General features: G+C 43.4%; 1 protein-coding gene across 1 annotated transcript; it reads right to left on the bottom strand.

Annotated features, from left to right (window-relative positions):
* Positions 1-494: 494 nt before the first annotated feature.
* Positions 495-22747, bottom strand: NSG1 (neuronal vesicle trafficking associated 1). The gene is made up of 5 exons (XM_040554483.1): positions 22453-22747; positions 21863-22013; positions 18451-18567; positions 7584-7694; positions 495-2278 (listed from the first exon to the last, which is right to left on the bottom strand). Exons 2-5 carry the CDS (start codon positions 21989-21991, stop codon positions 2078-2080), a joined length of 558 nt encoding a protein of 185 aa, XP_040410417.1. The 5' UTR covers positions 21992-22013; positions 22453-22747; the 3' UTR covers positions 495-2077.
* Between the last annotated feature and the right edge of the window lie 1084 nt (positions 22748-23831).

The following is a 23831-nucleotide window of genomic DNA, read 5'->3' as shown; positions in this document are numbered from 1 at the left end:
CTCTTGTTAAGTCAGAGGGAAAAACTGCTTTTGACTCTTGACTTAATTGCAAAGCAGTGTCCTACATCCTACAGCTTGGTGGTTTTTTTATTTAATGTTCCCTGTAATGAGTGCAGTTAGTTCTTTCTCACCAGTACTTACTTGTGCATTGAAGCTGTTTATTGTGCTATAGTTAAGGGGAGGAAGATGTGTCATGACTCATTTCTAGTAGGACAGTCTTGGGAAAGAGATCTTTTTTATCTTGTAAAATCTGAATGGCCTCTGTAAAAAATATAGTGATAAATGTGTTTTGCTGTCTCTCTTCTGACTTATGTATACCTAGACATTATATGCAACAAGCTGTATCATTCTTTACTCTGCAGAGTGAAAATGTCAAAAGTTACATATTACATTCAATAAAGCATATGCCTACTAGAAAATATAAACATGGTAGTTTTGAGTATCTGAGTACGTGACCTGTAGTTTTGAAACGTGAAGAAAAATTTGGCACGTAACTTATTGCTTTTTATGCATTACACATACCATGACTTAATAAAAATTCTTTCACAGATATTACTTGCATACTTCATATCAAATCAATAGAATTAAGTAATAATGTTTTTTTTTTAACCAATAGAGTAAAAATAAAGGTGGTTGATAATGCAATTCTACTGGAGAAGAGTAAAAGTGGAGCTTACTATGTTTGTTCTGCTACAGATCCTGATGGTTTTCCTTTGTTTTGTATGGTCTCCACAGAAAATGAACTTTTGGCATGTCCACTAGATGTTGTTGCATTTAAGTAAGGTTACTTGCTTACCCAGATGCTTCACACCCTTGTCTGTTAAATTAATGATGTCTTCTTTTGTAATATATTTAAGATTTATAATAAAAATGAAAACATGGTTTCACACAAAGAATAGATAAGTTTGTAATTACAATGGAACTTTAACGTGCATCCACAATACTATGATCTTCTACATCTTTTCCCATCCCAAGCCATACATAAACAGTTCTACTCTTCACTCAGTTTCACATGTAGCTTTCAGACAGCCAGTTGTGTTATTTAAGATGCTACTGTTTCACTTGTGATGCTTTCTGTTTTAAAGAGCATTGAACTGCAAACCATACATAAACTGAAAGCTCTAATTTATAAAAAGGGAAAATGTTAATGTCATAAAAGAGAAAATTTAGACATTACTCCCCCGTTGTATCCAGCAAATTACATAGCAGACTACATCTACTGTGAACAGGCTTTCTACCTCTTAAGTATGATCAAAAGATGTCATTTCTCTTTTGAACATCCTTAACCATATATTTACTTTTTTACACTATCCTCTCCATCCATCACTAGAATTGTCTGTGTTTTTCCATAGTGTCTATCTAGTTTGTGTTTCAGTGCATATCCTTACCAAGCTGCTAAAGCCACAGTGGAAATGCAGTTAAATCCTGTTGACAGCAATAATAAAACATTGAGCATGCCTTGTTGCAGAGAACTTCATTATCACTTACAAATAAATGACAGTAAAGAAAATGTAAGAAAAATGCTACCTGACAGTTTTTTTTTTTTTTCCTTTCTCCATACAAGTCATTACATTATGCCCTTGATATCAGTGCTGATTATCACTTTTACTTGAGCCAAAAACTAAATACTAAATATAGCTCTCAGCTAAACAAGAGATCACTCTAGTTATGGCTGTGGTGTTTCGGTTTGCAAAATGACTAACAATAAAAAAATTAATAAATAAAGTATCAGTTCAGACAACAGAACACATGATTTAAGGTCCAAGCCCTGAAAATCCAGTGAAGAAATCTGTCAGTATCCAATAAACTGCAAGAACATATCTAACAGTTGGTTTTTTTAACATTGAAAATGGTGTCAAAGCTCTAAAGCAATGCTGATATGCATCTTGTTTTACGCCCATGAATGTTCTGCAGCAAGTTTTTGTTTTGTTTTTGCAAAGCAGTATCAGCAAACAGAAGCAATTGCACCATAAACATGAGTAACCTCTAAATTATCCATAATTATATTTAATGAAAAGTTCCTTAAAGTCCCTTAGTTACCTTCAAATGACATAGTGTTAATAATTAGCTTATCATACTAAGCTGATTTCTCAGCGGCTTCAGTCTCCTGTTCAGATAATTTCTCTTCTGACAGTACTGTCATCCATGGGGACACTGAGCGCGTGATGGTTTGTTTGGCCAGATTGTAGTGGTTTATGACTGTGTAAAATTTCCCTCGAGCACTGGAGTCTTGTTCAGAGTAGTAGTTTTCCAACCCAGCTGGAATGCATTGATTATTCTGAAAAGAAAATCCATCACTTAGATTACAGATACAACCTCACACACACACTGAACATAGCAGAGTATTTTCTTTTCCCTCCAATCTAAGCAAGCTTTTACTTTGTGCGAGTCAAGGTGCAACACGCAGCAATTACTACTACAGTGTCATCGTACTGCAGTCAGAATGTTCCTCCCTTAGATTACACCTGCATTTGCCAGAAAGACAAATCTGTGTCTGTTTTCCAGAATAATTAACAGTTAAGAAACATGCATGCCCAAAATTAATTTTTAAAAGTACTCAGTCTCTTGTTCCAGCTCTTTTCTTCCTTTTTCTTCGCTACCTAGTCCCGCCTGGTCGATCTACAATTACAGATACCTGCATTCGCACATTGCAGTGTTTCAGGCACTTTACTATAGTGTTTTCAATCTGTGGGGTAGAAATGAATACAAATATAGTGGTGCCAAGGCATGACCAATTTTACGGCCTAGCAATGCACAAAGGGAAAACATTGTGGGCAGCCCCATTAATGTGCAGATGTGTATGTACACGAGTCTATGATTCTAATACTTCACTCTTCATTTTCAGAAAGATACAGTCAGTATCAGGCTTTTAAAATCTATCATTAGCTGTGGGACTACATTATTTAGTTTCCCAGAAGTTTAAGAGCACTACACAGAAACTGCAAGATGCTCAGAGCTTTCAAAAATTAAATACCTGACTTAGTTAAATACCAAGTAGGATCCAAACTCTGATCTCATCCTAAAAAGCAAATGAATGTGCCTGTACAGCACATCTTGCAAACCTCCTGTGATGATGCGGTAAAAGCCTATGAAGGAGCAAGTTGCACTGAAGGAAAAAAAAATGATTGGGACATATCCTGCTGACCCCTAGGTTTTGCTCCAGAAGGGCAGAGGTCTCTCCACAGGTCCTTTGCCACCTCTGCCAGTCCAAGCAGTCTTGCCCAATACCTCAGAGTGCTGCGGCAGTCATCTGTGCAACCGAGCTGATCCTCTAAAATCTACGCTGTGAGTACCTGCAGCTCTCATATCAGCTCAAGGAAAAGTAAGTTTAATCGTTTCTCCTCTCTTTTCAAAAGATACAAGCTGTTTGATCTTCCTTCTCCCAGCAATGAAGACTCAAATTTCTAATACTGCAGGACAGCAATTTTAACAGTGCTGAACTTGGCAAGAAAAACTTAATATTGGAAATTTCTGGGCACAAAAACATCGTCACAACTGGATGCTATCTCATACATGTACACATTTACTTTGGGATTGACTCTTTTGCCCTAGTCAGGAAAAAAAAAAAAAAAAAACAAGAGGAGAAAGCAGCATAAATGTATACCATTAGCAACTGTTTCAAATGTTTTAAACCATATAGCACAAAATAGCTGGGGGAAAGATCCGGCAGACAGTCTTGGCTTAAAATAAATTCTGCCTCCTAAAAATGTTGGGGTGAATAAAGCATCAAAATGTATGGAAGAAAAAAGCAAGACCTGCCAGAACAAGAGGCCTACAGGAAGTCTTATGAACCTGCTTGGCCCCGATGAATGTGATCTTGGGGCAGATTTGACTGCTGAAGGAAGACTTGCTATCACAAGACTAGCAGTCCTCCCAGGGAGTTAGCAGCTCATCAGTTCTAACCTGCTTGCGCGATGGAAGCTTAGATGCGTGTCAGACACAACAGCACGCAAAGTTACCACATCCAGCCAGGTTCGGTTTGTTTTCTTTTTCACAGAGCAGCCAGGGCAAATCTTGCCCCAAAGCTTTATTGGAACTAGCACTACAAAGCAGACAGAGCTTAACCCCAGCTAAGCAGAGACTTGTGGCCAGGCAGCACTGTTTAACTCAGAGGTTTCCCTGCCATAATCACCAGCCTCATCCAAGTGTCAGTCCCAAGTCTGGGACCGAAGTTTGAAGAGCACAGAGGACAACTCTGGAACTGAGCTGCTTGGTATGCGTGTTCACCTGCATCAGCCGTGCCATCTTCTGGAAGCATTATCCAAGCTTCATCTGGGATAACCGACACGATAACTGATGTGATAAAATGACTAAGAAGCACTCGGACACAGACCTCTTTGTAGTGATTATTTCACCCAGTCACTGGATGTAGTGACAGTTCTAAGTATTTAAAATGGGGGAAGGAACACAATCCATTGATCTAATTAAATCTGCCAAGGAAATTCAAGCAAATGCAATATAATTATTAGTACTGAAGACAAGCCAAGATTACTGCCAGTCTAAAATAATGCCACAGAATCTTTTACTGCTTAAAGGAACAATTAGCTTTTTAACGGGCCAAAATGACTCAGTAATGTTATTTTTTGTAGTCACAAATGCACAACAGCTGACAGAAGAGCCTAAAGAAATACCCAGCAGAGTTTCCATCCTGACTGAATTTTTGCTCAGGACTTCATGCTTCTGGAAAAGATGAGCAAAAACTCCCTCTTTACTCGCTGTTCCTTGTGTACTGCTCACGGATAACCCCTGCGCTCAGCATCTCATCAAGGCAAGCAGGGCAGCACCCGGAGCTCCTGAGCTGTGGGAAGTGGTGCCCGTTCGCATCGTGCCACTTGCTGTAACCTTCAGCCTACACAGAACATTTCTAGCTGTTTTGTCTCATTGGCTTCCAAGTGAGAGAACTGGTAAGAAAGGCGACGAGGAGAAACCAGGATGCTCCAGCATGAGTTGTCAGTCTCCGGTTTCTGTCATTTCCTTTCTATTTCAGAAGTTAGTTACGGGTTAAGGCCTTTGATGCCAGAGAAAATCCTGGTTGCCAGTCTATGCATGACTCTATGAAGATGACTCCTTTCGTTCCCATGACACAAAGACTCCAGTGGTACCAACGCTTCACTTAAAAATAGTATCCTCTGTCCTATTAACTTTGCTGGGTCAGAAATTCCAACCTTAATAGATGATGGTGTTATCTTTAATATACGGAAATTACTTTCTCGTACCGTCCATGAGTCTGACAGAACACAGGTGCCTTGGCAATGGAAGCTGAAGAGTAACAGATGCAGTATGGAGCACACTGAAGCCCTGGAGAAATTCCTCCAGGAAACGAGCTGCGGTGAGTCTCACCATGAGCCAGCAAGGAGCGCTTCAGAGGAGCGATCTGCACAACACGGCTGTGCCTGCGTCAGCTTCAGCAAGCACAAATTTGCAGCTCAGGCTGTTTAAGATTGCTATGCAGAGGAAAATGAGTGGCTTTTTAATTACGCCTTCAAGCTCTGGATGTGTAGGACAGCAAAAAGGTTGAAAGCACTGAAGCCTTTGGAACTGCTCCGTGTATGACAGCATCAAAGCAGAGAAGAGCGAATTTGACTCAGGGCTGCAGTCGCTCAGGCTTTATTCAGAGATTCCCATGGCCCCAGGCTTCCTGAGGCAGGACACATTTGCCCTTAACAAGCAAATCACATCAGCATCAAAAGCCTGGTGACATCCAGGCCAGAGAATATTGCTGAGTTCACCTGAAGCACAAAGCCAGTCCACAGAGAGACTGGTCACAAGGTGAACACAACTGGCACAGACTTCTCCTTCATCTCTCTTAGGACGTCTGTGTCAAGCTATGCCATGATACGTTACAGACTCTCCCAAAAAAGATGATGGACAAGCAACAAATATAAATTTCTGGCTGCATTGCTAGTTCCAGGCCTCGTGCCATTTGGTAACATGGCGATCCTGTAAAGAAAACTTGAAGTAGATGACCAAAGATGCTGCGCCTTCTGGCATTATGCCATCAAGCACCTAGGAAACAGCCTCTACAAATCCCAGCACTGGAAGAGCAATAGCAACGCAGCCCTGTGTATGTGCTGCTCCCCAAAACCAAAGCATCAGGCACGGGATGCTCTGCCTAATGCGTGTTTCAAACACGGGGTCCTAAGAAGAGAAACCCAATCAGATTCTTTTCACACACTGTGCAACTGAAATACAGGTCAGAAACTGTCCTCCTCTTACATGTTTGTGACACTAGAAAGAACAGGTAAGAAGCCAGAACACTGCAATTCGAAGGAAGGGATGGCATGGTATGAAAGGACGCAGAAGAAGCAGACCGTTACTAGAATTATGACAGGAGCACACAGCTGGCCATTCCCATCGAGTAAGGATCACATCAGAGTAGGCTCTGTAAGAACACACAGTCCGTGTTCCGAATTGCTAAAAGCCAAGAGAAAGCTTAGAAAAAAAGGCTAGCACCCCTCGAGACATGGGCATAGAGAGGTTTCAGAACTTGTCTGAGACAACACAAAAAGAAAACCGGCAGAACGGAGAGCTGTATCTCCTGAACTGTCCAGCTGTTCTAACCACCGCATCTTTTGCCCTTGAACCAAGGGGAAAACGAATGGTTGGAGTTAAGTTAACCTAGAACAGCACCCAATGATTATACCTTTGGACTATATTCTTCTAAAATATTTATGTGCCTGAAGTGACACAATCAAAAGTCCTGAACAGGACTGGCAGGAGCGCTGCGGCAGCCATTCTTTCTTATGTCATTTTGAAAATCCTATTAGGTCCCCTTCTTATTCATTAGGAGACTAAATAGCCTTAAAAAATTAGAGGGAAGAATGCCATCATCACTGCTGCTTTTCTTAACTAATTACAGCCACGTTGAACCCTGCTAAATTTACAGCTGAGAGAAATCAATACTACTTTTCTGACTTCCAGCCCAGGTCAGAGCTGAAGAGCCAGCACTGCCATCTTGTAAGAATTAAGTGAGCCCCTGCCTCCCTTTCAGTTAGTACAAGTATTTTTTTCCAATAAATGTGTTTTCCCTTTTTTGGCACCACTTTTGGCCTGTGGCAGTAGGGCTGGGAGGTCACTGTTCTAGAACAAGAAGTTCTTTCTATAAAAATAACCCTAAGGTAACTCTGCTACTCTTAATGAGACCATCACTTCAGCCTGTCTTTGACATATTCCAGTGTCAGTTTTTTTTCTCCAGGTTTTTAGATTTATCATTCTCTTCTTTCTTATGACGAATGAATTTGGAGGAACATACAACACCAATAAATGGCGTATGACCCGATAAATGAGTGCTTTGCTCAAACAGCTGCAGATAAAGGAGGTCTGCAGGATACTGGTGTTGGCACCGTTGATGCATTTTCAAGGTTTAGAGCATTAGCAAAAATACCAAGAATGTGAAAACTGTGTGATGGTCACAATCTCCATTATAAGTTAAGCAGAAAGCAACATAGCTAAAAGCACACTAACCTCTGAAAACAACCACAGATTTCTATACAACACAGGATGACTTAATGGAGGCTATGCAGAAAACAGCACAGGGAACATCACACACTCTCCTGTTTTTCTATAGTGCGTACACCACTTACCTTGAAAACAAATCCTTCTGGACAGGTATGATCATACTTGTAAACCTTGTAGACTACCAGAAATACAACGCATGTTAAGAACGCAAGGGCGAAAAGGACCAGCACAGTTACCTGTAAAGAAGAACAAAACACGCTCACGTTAGTAACGCACTGCTCATCGTATCGCTGTTCGTTACCGCAGGCAGCAGAAGCTAGCGATGAATGCACTTTGCAGTAAAATCAAGCAAAGAATAAAAACAGCTACTTAATTATTGAGGGGAAACTGAGAAATAACACACGTGTGCTTCTACCTCCTGCTTCTCCCTGAAAAAAGCCGATGGTATGGTCAGTGCCCCATTGCCTCTATACTGCAAGGCTTTTTGGGCTGCTTCTCTTTTCAGTGTACACATGAGGCCAGAAGGACACATTGAGGTGGTGGCTTGTGTCTGCTGCTTTTTCAGGATTTGGATGAGGTAAGTGTAAACCTAGTTTATGTCAGCTGATGAGCGTGTTGGTTTCCCCTGTACCTGTCCAAGAATAGAGTCAGATGACAGTAAGTTAGCACAGGTGTCGTCCAAATGATACAAAGGTGACTCCGGCAGGGCAAGGAGAAAGCAATGGCTGCCCCCTCTTGTTAGGAGAAGAGTTTGTTGCACCTGCTATAGATGTTTCTGTTTTACAGCACTCACAGGGAAGCCTACGAATCTACACATCACAGGCTGCATTGCATGGCACCGACTTTCACTGTCCCTCTAAGCGCCTCCCTGGTCCCGAATCTGTGCTGGAGCAAAAATATGAGATGCCTTAAATTAAATCTGAAATTGGTGTCACTGTGAAGCTAATCTTTCCCAGGATTAAACTCCCGGGGAATGTCCCAGACATGGGGTTTTTACTATTCTAAACCTTTTAATGACACACAAATGAGTAGCTCCTGGAGATTACAGGAAGAGGAGAATAGTAAGAGAGTGGTTGAGCTTTTTTTTTTTTTTTTTTGGAAAGTTAGAGAGAAGCCAACATGTCCTGCAGCATAAGAAAGTAATAAACTTTTAAAGTTAATGATTAATCAATTAAAACAGCATACAGTATGATCTAAATTTTAAGGAAATACAAGCAAACCAGCTACATCTACCTCCTAAAAAGAAAACGTAGGGACATTTGGGTCGATCACACAAACAAGAATAATCTGGTACTTCAGAAAGCAACCAAAAAAAATTGTAGCTTTGCCTCTCAGAGAAATAAACCAACCAAGCACACGCTCCCATTATGATAAAGCCCAGAACTAATAGGATTTGCAACACTGCAAACTGTGTGTGGCAGAAGACTGGGATGCTGAAGGACTTAGATGAACTTCTAGAGACTTAGGAAGCTAACTTCACGATGGACACACAACAGCGAGTGCTAAATTTCCTGGCTGGAACAAGGCTGGGGAGTGCAGTGAGCTGCTGAAGCTAAGGATTCTTGATAGAGAAAAAATTAATAATGAAAAAAAAAGATGACCAGAGGAGAGGGCAGGGAGAACTGCAGATCAAAAAGTAAATTAGCAGAAGAAATGTAAATCAGAGCAAAGGACCTCTCTGGTTCAGAGTAACACCTTCAGCTTCCCAGAACAGTCACTGGGTTGGAAAAAAAAATAAAAAATCGTATTCTTAATCACCCTCTGAAAACCTCACATTGACATCAATTTTCAAATCCAATTACTCTTCCTCAGGTTTGTTACTCGTTTGCATACACAAAGGTTAGCATGGATGGATAGCTCTGCCTTGCCAATCTCATACTTTCAGCTCACGTGTCCCATGTCTCAGGATGGCACCGATGAATCCCAAAGGGCATTTTCCCTTCTGGTTATCTTCTGTGGCCCAGGTCAGTAACAACCACCTCTCCTCCTCACACCTCCCAGCCCAGCCAAGCCGTGTCCTACCTTGGCCTGTCTCGGGTGTTTCTGGTAAGGCCTTTCCCTTCTTCCTTCTCCAGTTGCTTGAGTTCCTTCCTGCGTATCCCCAGCCACCTCACCCACAGATACGTACACAGTCCTTTACCCCTCTGGCTTGGCCCAAACTTTGAATCCCATCTTCCAGAGTCTTTCCCTCCCCACAGCTGTAATAAGCCTTATCCTCTGTTCTCCCCCAAGAATCCTCCTTGCACTCCAAGCTCTAGAAAGACTGACCTTTGTCCCCTGAACTGGCAGTTTCCACAAAGGGCCATGGGCCCACGGCTTTCTTTTTCCCAGCTGGGCAGCACGGGGAGATGAGGAACCACAAAGGAGGGAGCAATCCTTACCCAGACAAACAGCTCTACAGCACCCTCATGGCCCAGTCCCCAGGTTTGGGGTCACTCACCTTCCACCCCTACAATCCACTGGCTCTAACTCTGTCCAATTTGCTCTGATGGTCACTGCTCTTTCCCTTAGAAAATAAGAGAGAGAGGGAAAAGAGATTCTAGAAAGTGGGGAGAGAAAACAAAATCCAGCTGGGATTATTGCAGAGGTTTCCATGCCCTTCAGGATATATTCTACAAAGCCTTCAGGAACGTCTACTCTAAGAGAAGAGGTCTGGGACATGGGACAGAGCAAGCAGGACAACTGCTATGCTATGGGTTGGTTCAGCTCACGTTCAACTCCTCCTCAGACAGGAGTAAACAGTTCAAAACTATTTGAAAAGTATTCTCAAATCTCAAAGCATTTCAATCACATTCCCTGCCCATCCTATTAGCAGGGAAGAGTAAAATCCTAACATTTTTCCCCAGTGGCAACCATTCTGGCATACAGATGAGGCCTTGGGAACATACGCAAAGCTAACAAGCTGTTTTGTAGTTTAGATCAAATACTGGACAATCTAAACATATTTATAATCCCGCAATCATCGCCCAATCTCCAAGGCTCTGGAGGTGTTTGGGAAGGTCAGTAAGTTTTCTGTAGGAGGCCAAAAGCCCTGCGCTGGGCAGGCTGGGGGATTCTGGCAGTTCCAGAGCTGCAGCCTCAGGGCTGGCTCGAGCCTTCGCCTGCTCCAGGGACCTACCTGGGGCTGGGTGCTCACTGCCTGCGCGAGTCACGTCCACCACGGATCTTCCACGGTCACACAGCAAGCCCCTGGGAAGAGCTCTAAGGGCTCCTGCTTCGTAACTCTCCCAGAACATCTCCCTTTCACATACTGTACTTCCTAACGTTATTAATTTTGGTATTAGCATGTAAATTTTTACTCTCATTATCTCCAATAATTTGCAATCACACTCCATTTGCAAATCCTTAATCAAGTAAGCTCTTGTCTCCTTCCTAGCAGGAGAGAGGCCCTCCTCTCCAACCATCCTTCAGGATACAAGTCACTTGTATTTAGGTAAAAGACAGCTGCACGTGCAAGTGACAGATGGAAAGACATCCATCCCTGGATTCCAAGGTGATCCCAATCACCTGGTTATCCACTTTGCTTCTTTCTTGTAAGCTGAAAATCCTTCTCGTCCTTCTAACAGCCATATTCCTTCCCTCTCATAACCCACCACTGGCGGTCCTTAGATGTCAGATGCCCAGCTTCACTCCTGACCCTCAGCCAGCCAGCCTCTTTGCCCTGTCAGTAACTCCCTCCCTGCCTCACCTTCTGAGCCCTCTCCTCCCAGCTGCCCTTCAAACGTCAAGGCACGCAAAGAGAGAAGACGACAAGCTGCTCTGTAAACCACAGGCTTGGCCAAAGCCAACATCTTATTGCCTTCTTCCACAGAAAAATCGCATACTCGCTACAACCTAAGGCCAACTTACCTTCTTCTTCCTGCAGGGGCACTAGCAGCAGCTTGCCCTCACCCTCCAGTCGAGGTAGGAGAGGATGCAATCCGTGTGCAGGCACCACTCCTTTTCCTACAGGGAATCCTTGAATCTCTTCTCCTTGTGGCATGCAGCTGGCTGCCTGCAGGACCTCATACAGTGGGAGCAGCAGTCTTTCAATTACTCTGATCATTCACTACCACGTAGATCCAGCAGAACACCAAGGTGTCTGTCCCGCCACACGGATGACAGGCTTTAAAAATAGTTTTTAAGAAATAACTAGAAGCTAGCACAAACAACTGCTGCTTTGAACTAGGAACCCGAAGTGTGGGTTTGTTTTCATTCCAGGAGTGTCCTTGTATTTAGGTTAGTTTTAAGGGGAACTGGCAGCAGAACTAAGTGAACACAAAAGATGACAAGATATTATGTATGTGGCAGCTTTTTGAATAGATTGCAAGTGAAGAGCAGAAGAAGGACAACGTCTAGCCAGAAGCCATTACAGTAATCGAAATGAGAGATGACTAATGAATGAACTAAGTGTACCCACAGCAAAAAAAAACAACAAACAAAACCACACACTACCTTCAGACTTTGTGAGCATTTAGCTGAACAAATGAAACTCACCAGAGCTGACAACTACGCTAACATGCAAACAGCCTGTGATAAGGCCTTACCATCAAGATCTGCTAAATCTTCCCAATCAGTGCATCCTGCTCTGCTGCAGCTGCGTAAAACTGCAAGCTGTATTTTCCTCTCTGCTTGGCTGCTGCAGTCTCCTCCCTCCCTTTGCTAGCATTTATTGGGCTCCCTTTATAATCAAGCCAGAATGTTACAGCAAAATGCAACAATTGCACCAATTGTGCCTGCTTTACCTCAGACCCTTTCCTGGCTCCCATCCTCCCCAAGACATGTTTCAAGGCATGTACAGTTCTGCCTGTGTTGCCCCTCTTAGCCTCATCTCCTTTTGCTCTGCCTGTATCCCACTAAAGCCTTGGTGCCATCTTTTTATCCCGTGCCCTAACCTCCACACTTCTCTTCATGCAACCCCTTCTTGGCAGAAATTCTTGCATGAACCCACTCTTTCTGCACTTGTCTGCACTGCCTGCCTTCACGCTTTTCCTTCCATCACACACCTGTCAGAAAGGAGCCTAGGAGCATTCCTGTTTTTATGGGAAGTGGCACTAACAACACATGCAGTGACTTTCACTGCTCAGTCACCAGCACTTGGTCACATCTCAGCTCTATTCTACATCTACGCCTTACCTATTTCACTTGGAGCCGCTTGGGAACACAGCTTTCATTTCTCATTTGTCTGTGGAGTGCTACGTACATCCTTTGTGTTAGCAGCAAACAAAAAGAGCGAAGACATACATTTATAGAGCACTCTTCATATCAAGTGATTTACAAACAGTCTGTGTTTTGCTCACCAGTGAAACACAGAGCCCCCTAAGATGAAATACAGCAACTCTGCGCAACCATTTAGGACAGGAAATTAAGATCATTGCTATCCAATTTAAACTACAAGAGAATTTTAGGTAAGCAGACTGTAATTACAATAGATTGCGTCTGGCTACGTACCACAGACTAAAATTCGTAAAACATCACATTGACTTCCCTGCAAATGGCCGTGACCTCCATTTCACCTCTCTCCACTAAAACCCTGCATCTCCTGCCACACAATGCCCTCTACCAGCACGTCAGAGAACACCAACACCAGCTCTCCACTTCCCCTTACACTCTTGCTTTTCCAAAATGATTTTCTTTGCTGTTACCTGGGCCTCTCCCTCGAAATTTACGTGAAAAGGTGTGTTCGAAACAATGTGTGCAAGGAATAAAGAATATTCCGTTTGAAGAAAATGGTATGGCTTCTCATACTTGTTACGGGAATATACGTTCACCTACAGCACGACTGGTGACACAAAAGGCAGCCAGGTACCTCGCTGCAGAATGCTATTTCTAATATGACCTGTCATGGTTAGCTGTATGACTGGGATCTATCTATCTCAAAGAGGATGACAGCCTTGGGATAGACTGGAACAGAAAAAGGAGAAGTCAAAAGACTCCTTCTCAAACAGGCAAAGAGGAAGAGAGAACTGGCTCGGATGCTTACCTGGAGGCGACTGAGAATAGCAGCACGAAAGGCAGACAGATTCATGAAGGGAAAACTGAAAAGAAACTACAGACCCAGTGCTCCTTAACAGCAACAGCACAAGGCAACAGAGCCAGCCTGCAAGGGAGTTGATTAATGAAACCTGGGGGAGATACTGTTAGACAAAACCAGATTAACAAGGCAGTGGCCTCCTGAGCCTAAGCAGCATCGTGGCTGAACACAACTGCTCATGGCAGCGTTCCCATCATCTTCCATCACACAGGCACCACGGATCTGTTTGCTACCGACAGAGCTGAGGAAGCAGTCCAAGACATCCTGTGTCCCTGACATGAGAATCCCGTTACCTTCCCATACAAACCTGGAAGGGATTAGTGAGGCCAAGAGAAAGGCTGGAAAATATCACACGCCCTTTCTGTGATGTAAATGTTGCATCCAGAGAGACCCAAAGCATCTTCTGTCGCCAGTGTCCCTGCCACCAGGCTCTGCTCCAAGAAAAGGATTTCTAATGGGATATTATGGCACAAGACACCTGACTCAGAGCAGGGGAGCTGCTGCTAGGAATTATCCGCTTTACTCAAATCTGCCAGCTCTGACCATACAAAAAATTCCTTTTAGCCAACATTTAGCAGAAGGATTGTCAATGTCATATCAGGGAGTTATCAGAAATAAAATGAAATGGAGTAAAGACAGTTGCTATACACTGCATTTACATCCATAGTTTTAAACCAGCAGTTACACTGAAAGAAGAACCTCCTTTATTTGTCTAGCTTAAAGCAATAAAAGGAAAAATTCGGAGGCTGCCAAACTTTTGTAGCGGTGAGCAACTCTTTAATCGTGTGAGTAGTTCTGCTGAAGAAAAGAGAACTACACATGGCAGCAAGCGCCTGTCATCCTTCCAGCACTAGGTGACAGACCAAGAATTACTTGGGGAAGTGCTATCCTGCACAGGAATCGGCTGACATCTCAGGCATTTAGCAGAGTTTTAAGTGGAAGCAGAGCCACAGAAACCAACAAGGAGTATTTTCCATGCCTCCAGTCCGTTTTGCAGTAAGAATCGTCTGTATTACGAAAAACAGCAGGTAAAAAAGTCTTGAGGCAGAAACACGTTTGAAAAGATGTCCCTTCAAGACAGATCAATCATGGAATACTTAAATACATGCCATGCACGTTTCTTTCTATCCTAAAATAAACAGGTAAAACTGCGAAAACTGATTCTGAAAGAAGTCTTGATTCCTCTCCCATAACCTTGTGCTTGCTACTTGATAGTACGTGGCTTGCACCATATGGTCTTACCACAGAAAAAAGCTCCAGGCTCTGCAGTTAGATGTATGTACAGATGTCAAGGATAGAGTCTGAAGAATTGATTTGCCTTTGTACAGAACCAAATGGCTTAAGGCAAACCACAGCTTGGGTTTATTTAAGGGCTTGAAATTTATTGGGAAACAGAAAGGTTTGCTTTCAAAATACTTCTGACTGTTCTTTATTGAGGTTTCCCCAAAGACAGAAAAGAAAAAAATCTTATTCTTTGATAGACTGGACAATTTTTGAAATTGGTGTGCTTGTGCACAGCTGTCAATTGTCAACTCTCAACGACGGGAGCCAGAACAGACATCTCACTAAAAAAAACAAGTGGAGTTTGTAAAAACACGGCTCCATCACTGGAGGCAAAGGTTTGGCTTTGGCTAACTGATACCATCAATTTTCTCCTGCTTCCTCCTACATGCTGATTCATAAGACTCCTTTGAAATGACATTTCCAGCCATGTTGTTCTGTGCTGTATAGCAGACAATCTCGAGGAGAGAAAAATCTGCCTCATTCAAAGTGGCTTTCCAGATGTGAAGGGCCAGCTCCCCACATTACTCTATGCTGTTCAAGGAACAAAAGAGAGACTTTTACTTCTCAATGAAAAATAAAATCCCCGGTGAAAGTCCCATCTTCCTTGGAGTGGTTACTGCCATAAAGCTAAATTACAGCAACAGGATTCTCAGAATCAGGAGATTCACAATCCCATGACAGATTCTGATTTGAATTCAGGACGTGACTTCAAGCAGGAAAATTATACTTGCAGTTTTCTTTGTAAACATTCGCAGCTCTGTTGTAATAACTGTGGTAATGTGGATTGAATGCAGAAAATACATTTTGTAATTGCATATTCACCCGGCTGCTAAAACACCAAATGATCTACATGACATATGTACACGCTGGAGTGGCTTCATTTGTTACCATATATAATTTCTTGAGAAGCACAGCGTTAGATGTTCTGCACTGCTGAATCCCAAAAATGCAATCTGCTTTGTCCTTACTTAAGGACTACGTCTTGGAATACACATGTGAGATATTAGTAAATATGACTGACTGCCTTTATTTTTAGCGCAAGATTTGGGCTGTGTCTTGTAGCAAACTTACTCATGAGTGATGTACAGTATTAAAGTCATTAAAACAGCATCTGAAGCTTTTTTCATGAACACAAGCCAAAGTCAGCGTCTCACCAGTTAAATAATGCATTTCATAATTATAGCAAATATTTAATTTTCAAACAAATATCCTTTTGCTCTCTCAGAATCAACAGCAGCAGTTAACATGATGGCTCACAATTAATAAGGACCCAGGAGAAAACCTCACACAATCAGTACTTTTCATCTCCATATTTATGGCATGTCATCAATTATTCATGAAATATTTACTACCGGGAGTGGTGAACATGACAATCAGCCCTGCTGGAGAACCAGTCAGTCTTCTTTAAAATGATGCAAGCAGCATAGTTCAGTTCTTCAACTTTTATACGGAGATTAAGGGACATTTTTAGGTTCTGAATGTTCTGCATGAAACTCTTGTTTTCGACTACCTGAACCACAATTTTCCTAATTGATCAACCCCCACACCCTCCTTTAAAAGCCGACTTACAGCCACAGTGTGAATCATCCTGCAATTCCCAAGAGATACCAAATCTTCCTGAAACCTCTCTCTGATGCAGTAGTTACCTAGCAGCAAAACCTAGCAACCCTGTAGTATGAGATTAATCCCAGAGTGATCATCATAAAGTAATATCTAAAAGACATTTTACTTTAAGCACGCCATCCAAAGGTATATAAAAATGCAACATAAAAAAGCTCAGGCTTCTGACTGCTCAGCTATACAAATTAGAAAAGACTACCTAACAGCATGACAAGCTATTTATTTGATGTTCACTGAGGTCTTTCTTGTTCAACAGTCCCAAAAAAGACAGAAAGAACACAGATCTACAGAGAGACGTGTAAAACATTTAGATGCAACTAAGGTATTCAAAACCCTTCCTTATCTACAATTTAATGCTCCAGAAATGAAATCCCGTAGACCCTACAGCTAGTGGCTAAGCGCACAACTCTCCAGGTAGTGGTTCTGCTCAGTTGCTTGGAACCAAGGTCCTAGCAGGATGCTCATGCTAAACACATTTCCCTCTTTACTCCTACAAAGTAGTAGGCATTTTCAGATCACTTCAGTCTGAATAAGACACACACAAGACAGCCAAACGTGTCTTAATTGTTCTGAGCTGTCCACCTGCACCTTAGCCAACAACACGGCATGCATCACCCTCACCTGAGAAGACAGGGATTACTTTCAAGGAGCAGCACTACGGTGTCAGGAGGAGAAAGAGTGAACGTCAGTCAGAATGTAGCATCTTCCCTGAGGGATGGGATGTCCTTGCTCCAAATCAGGTAACAGAAGAACTGGTTTCTTGTCCCCTCAGTAAGTCCCTCACACAGCTCACCGGGAACCTTCCTGCTTCTCTGTATGGCTGAAGACCCTACCAGGTGACCTGAGCTTAAAGGTTTGTTCCAGCAACACCGCAAAATTCCATTGCAAATGTAGCCTAAAGCTCCTAATGCCTCCTTGAGCCTTCACTTTGCCTGTTTGTTTAGTGCACTTGATTCCAGGGAGAGCTGTAGATACTTCTGAAGGAAGGCTTGGGCCTGGACAGGTTCAGAACCACTGGTCAGGCACAGTTCCTGTGTTTTATTCTTCAAATTCTGTGCTTTGTGCTTCAAATTACAGAACTGGAATCTTTGGTTATGCCCTAAAACTCCCATCACACAAAGGGATGTTACATGAATGCAATAGCAAGGGAAATAGACACCTTTACTGAAACCCTGCATTGTTCCTCAGACTAAACTCAAGGCTTTCCAAACATATTTGTACCTGGGCACCGAACAGCGTGGTTGCCTGCTGTTTAAATGCTTTGGCATCCTTGGGTAAGATGCAAGGTTAACAGGACTAGAAAACGAGTCTTCTTCTTTAAGGGAACTGATAGGAAAGCAAGAGCTGAAGTGCTCTCTCCTGCTTTGGTTTACTTGTACAGCACAAGAAAACCTGCCCTCCAGTGAGAAGGGGGATAGGTAATTCAATCCTTGCATCAGTTAAGCTCTCAGCTTTCCTCTGGGACTACTCAGGGGAGTAATACGGGTGTGGACACTAACGAGTAAATGTGAGTCAGATTCCTGCTGATCTGCCATCCTCCAGTAAGTCGTCACCAGGCTGTATGATACAATTGGACCAAGAAAAGAGCTCTGGTGTACATCCTTAAGCTGCCAAGTCATGCATTTAACTATAAAAAAATACATAATGAACTATGACAGTGCTTTTAAGAGAATGGTTTGGCTACAGAGAAAAATAATAAGCCAAAAAGAAAACATATACTCTAGTGGTTCTTGCCCTTCAACACTAACAGGGACTGCCCATGCCACGAGAGGTACCTGCGTGCAGCCACACACACCCTGGCCAGCCAAGTCCTGAAATGCTTCCTCTGAGAGAACTGCCTTCTGAATGCGTCTGCCAGTGAGGGATTAGAACCAATAGTGCTGCAGGGTTTACTTTTGCTTCTAATCACTAAATACTGAACTATTTTAACACTGAATTTCCTTTTCTCATTTCCAGCTCTACCCCTAACGGTCGCTCTGTTACAGCCAGCCAGTCTCAGCTACAATCAGCGATTGATTTTAAGCATATCTCGGAGCAAAACTGAGTCACCACCATCTTCAGATTGCACTGCTTACCTTAAATCTTTCTGAAACCCCTTCAGTGATGCTGATTGTGAACTCAGCTATTTTAGGAGCACGGAATTTTCCCTTCTTGCGATCAGGTTCATATTCTGTTTTCGTTTTGACCACAACCTTTGAAAATAAAAAATAAAATCAAAAATCAAAAAGCCATGTAGACAGTACCTTACTAGCACATCACCAGAATAAGGTACATCACAGGAACCTTATTTACTCAATACTGTTCTTTTACCTGCTTACAAGCACATCTAGCACAATATTTTTGTTGTTGTTCCCCTCGCCCCATTTTGTGTAATTCTTCTGTGGAAGATTTAAGTTTTAATTCTTCTATGGAAGATTAAGTTTTTAAGCATCTACTTAGCTCAAACCCAAATCGTGAAACTCCCCACTTTGTATAGTCTGAAAACAGCCATCTCCATTTGCTTCTGGAGAGGCATGCTCTTTAGCCATGTTCTCTGATGGCAGGATTTTCAGTTTGAAGGTGAGATGACCCATCTAGCTGCAATTCAGTACGTGCCAGACAAAAGCTCTTCACACTGTGATTTTTAACATCTCGGATAACTTTTGAGTTATTAGCAGCAAGATGCACACAAACCCTTATGTGATAATGAGATTTCTTGATACACCCAAGGCTCTCTAATTTCAGTTTATTCCTCGCTATGAGCTATTGCCCCAAGCTACACAATTTAGCATCTTACCTGTATTCCTAAAATATTCATTACGTCAGTCATGTCTCTAGTACTCTCCTAGGCATTCTAATTGTACAGGATTTTCACAAACCTAACCTATTTGCCTCATTTTTGTCTTCTACGATTTCTCAGGATCTTTTTTCAAAGTATCACACATGAAATAGGGTGCAGTTTATCAGACAGTGCTATTAGGATTTGGTCAATTATCTCTGTTGTTCCAAAGAATAAATATCGAGACCCTTTCAGATTTTTAGAATCAGATGCTATCTTTAGAGCAGCCCATGGTATCAGTGGAAACTACAACGTTCTGCTGTTAAGATTGTAACACTTACAGGTAGCCAGGTACCGAAATTAAAGCTTTGGGTTCTCCTCTCCTCACTTCCCTGAAATGGCATCTAGAATGAGTAACTGTAGCTAGACTCAGTACCACAAAGCTTACTAAATTCTTTTACAGCGCTACACAGATATGTGTGGGACATAGGGAAAATAGTTTCTAAAACTATTCTCAGCTATAATAAGATAATTATAACTATGTAACTTTGCAATTGCCCAACAGCATCATGGAAGTAAACAGTCTGAAATGTCCTTTTAACATTACACTTCTTTTCTTCCCCCTTTATGTTGCATAATCTCAGGCAATTCAAATCACATTCAGCTGACACTGAACACAGAGTTCTATCTGCTTGGTTATATAATGTCTTCTTTTGTTTAACATACCTAAATATGAATTTAAATCAGTTCACCCATTTAATTTAGAAGCTGTCAAAACCATCAAATTCTCGTCGCTACAGTCACTATTATTCAAGAAGTTATGCTTCGCTGCCATGCTGGAGTCTTGTAAGTGAGTAATATGCACAGATACGTGAAGTATGTACTCCTGTTCATTATATATGAGCACCTTCATACTTCAGAATTTGATCCATGTGTCAATCTTGACTTAATACTTTTGCTGTTTTTCACATCAGTTGCTCTACTACTCCCTTTGTGTCTGTAGCAACCAGTGAAGACACATTTACATGAATAACCACAGCCACAGAAGGAAGCCAGTAGGACAATTAAACATGTATTTTTTTCCTCAGTGTTTGCAAAAGGAAAGCTATCATACCAATAGACAGTTGAAAGCGTAGAAGAGTCAACCAAATATTCCTTTATGTAAGTTCCAAGCCCAGGTGCATGTTTGCTTTTGTTCAAGGCAAACCTTGTAAAGGTGAGAGGAGTCCTGCATGGTTCTAGTAGATGCATCCAGACTGGCACAGAACCTCCCGGGTTTGCCACAGAGGCTCCGCTCAGGTTAAACCTATTATCACACAGGTCCCTAACTCAGATTTCTGCTTAACGGTGCAGTAATGTAACAAATTCCTCTGGATGTTGGTCTCAGTAATCGGTTATATCCAGTCACCAGTTGGCAGGCGTATCAGACACAGTAAGACTTAACTTGTTTTAAAGCCTTAGGGTGCAATTTTGTCCTCAGTTACAAGATTTACACCCATGTAACCAAGGACAGAAAATGGGCCCTAAGGCTCTGTAACAGCTGTTATGGCTTATTGTATTTATGCCTGCCAACTGGTCATCACCACACACAACACAATGATGTTGATAGGAATTAAAATTGAGGTCACAAATTTGTTTGTATTGCCTACAAGCAATACTCTACCAAGACATATTAAAAAAGCTGAAGTGCTTTACCGGAATATAAGATTATGTGGGTTTTTTTGAGCTATAAGGAACGTATACCTACCAGTTTACCTAGAAGTAGAATTGCCAAAAATAAAAATCGGCATGAAGATATTACTATTTTCCAGTTAAAATTTGTATTTTTCAAAGGCCACAAAGCTTCTTTACCAGATACACGTGGAAAAATACCTACATATCCTACTGAAATAGGATACTGAAATATTTGAAAAAATATCTGTATGTCTCACCCATAGTGACCCTTACCGAAACATTTATTGTGAGTACATTTATTAAAATGTATTTATGGGCTACTACATCATCTTCCTAAATCCTTAAAATTAAATCCCTAATATTCAAACCATGTGATAAGGAATGCAGGATACATGCTTCCTTTCCAACCTGTAAGCTGCACCTCAAACTGTCCTCTTGAAGCCATGGAGCACCTAAACCACCTCTATTTGGAGGTTTGGGGCCAAGTAAGTTGCTAAGGAGAAACTCCGTGGCCTGTTCTCATTTCGTTACTTCACGTTGTCTGAGGCTAGCAGGCAGGAAGTTCCTCCTGAGGCACAAAAGGAATATGGAAGTTCTCTCTGTGGCCAGTCTGCCTACATACATCTTGCAGAGAGACAAAGCAGTGCTTTATCCCCCCATTAGGGGGGCTTTTTCTGAAACGAGAAAATTCACCTAATTCACAGAACATGCATAGTACCTCCCAAACATTAAAAAGAAAGACAGAGTAAGAAGGGATATGGCAATACAACAGAGAGATGCTTGCATTTGCCTGTTTATATATTTCATCCAGCAGCACTGAAATCCAAATATGCTCATTGCTAACATTTCCCACTACTTTATAAATGCAAATCACCACTACTAGATTTTCATTAGCTTCGCTGTCAGGCTTTTTTCCCCAGAGGGAACTGACATTCCCTAAAACACCCTGTATTTCTTGACATTTCTAAGCCGCTCGTTACACGTAACCTATTCTTTTGTTGTTTGCCCGAGATTTGGGTGTGATTCTCCAGGGTGGAAACTAAAGCCTACTGTACCTTGTCAGGAGGTGGGAACTGGAGCTGATTGACATCCAGGGGTGTGATCAGGGGGATGGTGTCAAATCCATCCTCCAGAAGGGGCTGCTTTGTGCTCTTCTCGCTGAAATTATTCCCCAGTTTCACCATTCTTCCAGGAAAGCAGGATTTTCTGCAAGCAGACACGCACACACACACACGCAGAAACGCAAACCAGAGTGATTTGTCAGAAAGTCAGGGTGCACCAGACCCTTCCACAGCCCCCGGAGAGCCCAAAACGTACAATTTAAAAGAAATATGTATATATATTTACGGGTTGAGCCGCGGCTTGAATAAATTAGGCGTTCTGGGAAGCAAAAACGACGACCAACGCTTTCGATACGTTAGGAAATACTAATAAAAAAGGCACCCACACGCCAGCGCACGTCAGCCTGCCCTCAGCGATGCTGCCCGCCCGGCCCCGGTGCGGCATCGCCCCTCAGCTCGGGCGGGCTCCGGGGCTGGCCCCGGCCCCGGCCCCTGCCCTCCCGCCTCCCCTCACGACGGACAGGGACAGGGACGGGGACAGGGGACCCCCAGCAGCCGCCGGGCGGGCTGTCCGCCCCGCTCACCGCCGCGGCTGCCGGCCCTTCCTCAGCGGGCGGCGAGGCGTCGTTCCGCCGCGGCCCCGCGCTGCAATGGCGGAGCGGGCGGCTCGGCGGCGGCTCTCCCTCGGCGGGCAGAGAGCGAGAGAGAGAGGCTGCGGGGCCCTGGCGCAGCCGGGGCAGCTCCGGAGCAGCACAAAGGGGCCCCGCGGGGTGTGAGGCGGCTCCCCCCAGCCGGCTACTGGCGCAGCGGCAGCAGGTGGAGGACGAGGAGGAGGAGGAGGAGGAGGCGGCGGGGGGACGGGACGGGACCGAAACGCGCCGCCCTCAGCGCCCCTCCCCTGGCGGAGCCGCGCGGTGCGGGGCGGCGGCTGCAGGCGGCGAGGGGGGCGAAGGGGACGATGGAGACGATGGGGGAGACGGGGACGAGGGGGAAGATAGGGGTGAAGGAGACGAGGGAGGAGGTGGGGATGAAGGGCACAAGGGGGGAGATGGGGATGAAGGGGACGAGGGAGGAGATGGGGATGAAGGGGACGAGGGGCGCCGCCGCCCTGCGCTTCACGGCGGCCCCGGGCCCTGAGGCGGGGACTGTCCGGCCCCTTTCCAGCCGGCTGCACTGCCTTTTTTTTTTTTTTTTTTTTTTTTTTTTTTTTCTGTCACAGGTCGGTTGGCTTTGTCCTTAAGCTGCCTCCTTTCTTCTTTTCTTTTCCTTTCCTTTTTTTTTTTTTTTTTTCCTTGCCTTCTTCTCCCCTAGTACACGCAGGGAGAGGACAAAGGTGCTTTACAGGATGGTAAAAATGTATTTTTCTCCTTGCAAATATGGGGGGGGGGGGGGAATAAAAATAAATGATAGTGGAATGGATGCTCACGTCACTTCAAGGTAAATGCATATTGCAGAGCTTTTCAGCCCCAGCGAAGAGGACATCTTATGATCTCTTCTGTTTAAAAATAAATAAATAAATAAAGTGATTCATATTCACTGCGCTGCCTGCCTTCTCTAACCCCTAGGCAGCCAGCGTGCTCATTTTGCAGCCCTGCAGGTGCCTTACTTCAGCGTGTAGAGGGAAAGCCACCGTAGGCGACGCAACAAGTGACTTGGCTGGTGGGCAGCTCCTGCCGGAGGAGAGGCAGAGATGGGGGCTCAGCTGAGAGCTGGCTCCATGCTGCAGAACAAACCAACCTCTTCTCACAGGTGGTAGCTCGGGCAACCTCTCTTTTCCCTTCTGTGCTCCCAGCAAGCACAGATTCGAAGCAAAATGTTCCAAGATTGCAGTCAAGAGCTAGGAGAGCTCTTATTTCAAATTTTCTTGCATCCCTGGGTTGGTTTATTCTACCATTTGGACAAGATTTTTCCTGGTACCACAAGGGGCAGGGACCAAAGGTTTGTGCTTGGGATTCAGCTGTCA

Source organism: Cygnus olor, chromosome 4 (genome assembly GCF_009769625.2).
Source record: "Cygnus olor isolate bCygOlo1 chromosome 4, bCygOlo1.pri.v2, whole genome shotgun sequence".
NCBI classification, from domain to species: domain Eukaryota; kingdom Metazoa; phylum Chordata; class Aves; order Anseriformes; family Anatidae; genus Cygnus; species Cygnus olor.
Note: the sequence above shows the minus strand (reverse complement) of the source record. Positions and strands in the feature narration are given on the sequence as shown.

Bases quoted from the DNA above. Each gene is read 5' to 3' on its own strand.
- NSG1 (XM_040554483.1), bottom strand. From the start codon at position 21,991: ATGGTGAAACTGGGGAATAATTTCAGCGAGAAGAGCACAAAGCAGCCC. The intron at 18,568-21,862 runs GTACAGTAGGCT...TTATTTTCAAAG, and splicing joins AGTTCCCACCTCCTGACAAG to GTTGTGGTCAAAACGAAAAC. The intron at 7,695-18,450 runs GTAAGCAGTGCA...TCTTCTTTACAG, and splicing joins GGGTTTCAGAAAGATTTAAG to GTAACTGTGCTGGTCCTTTT.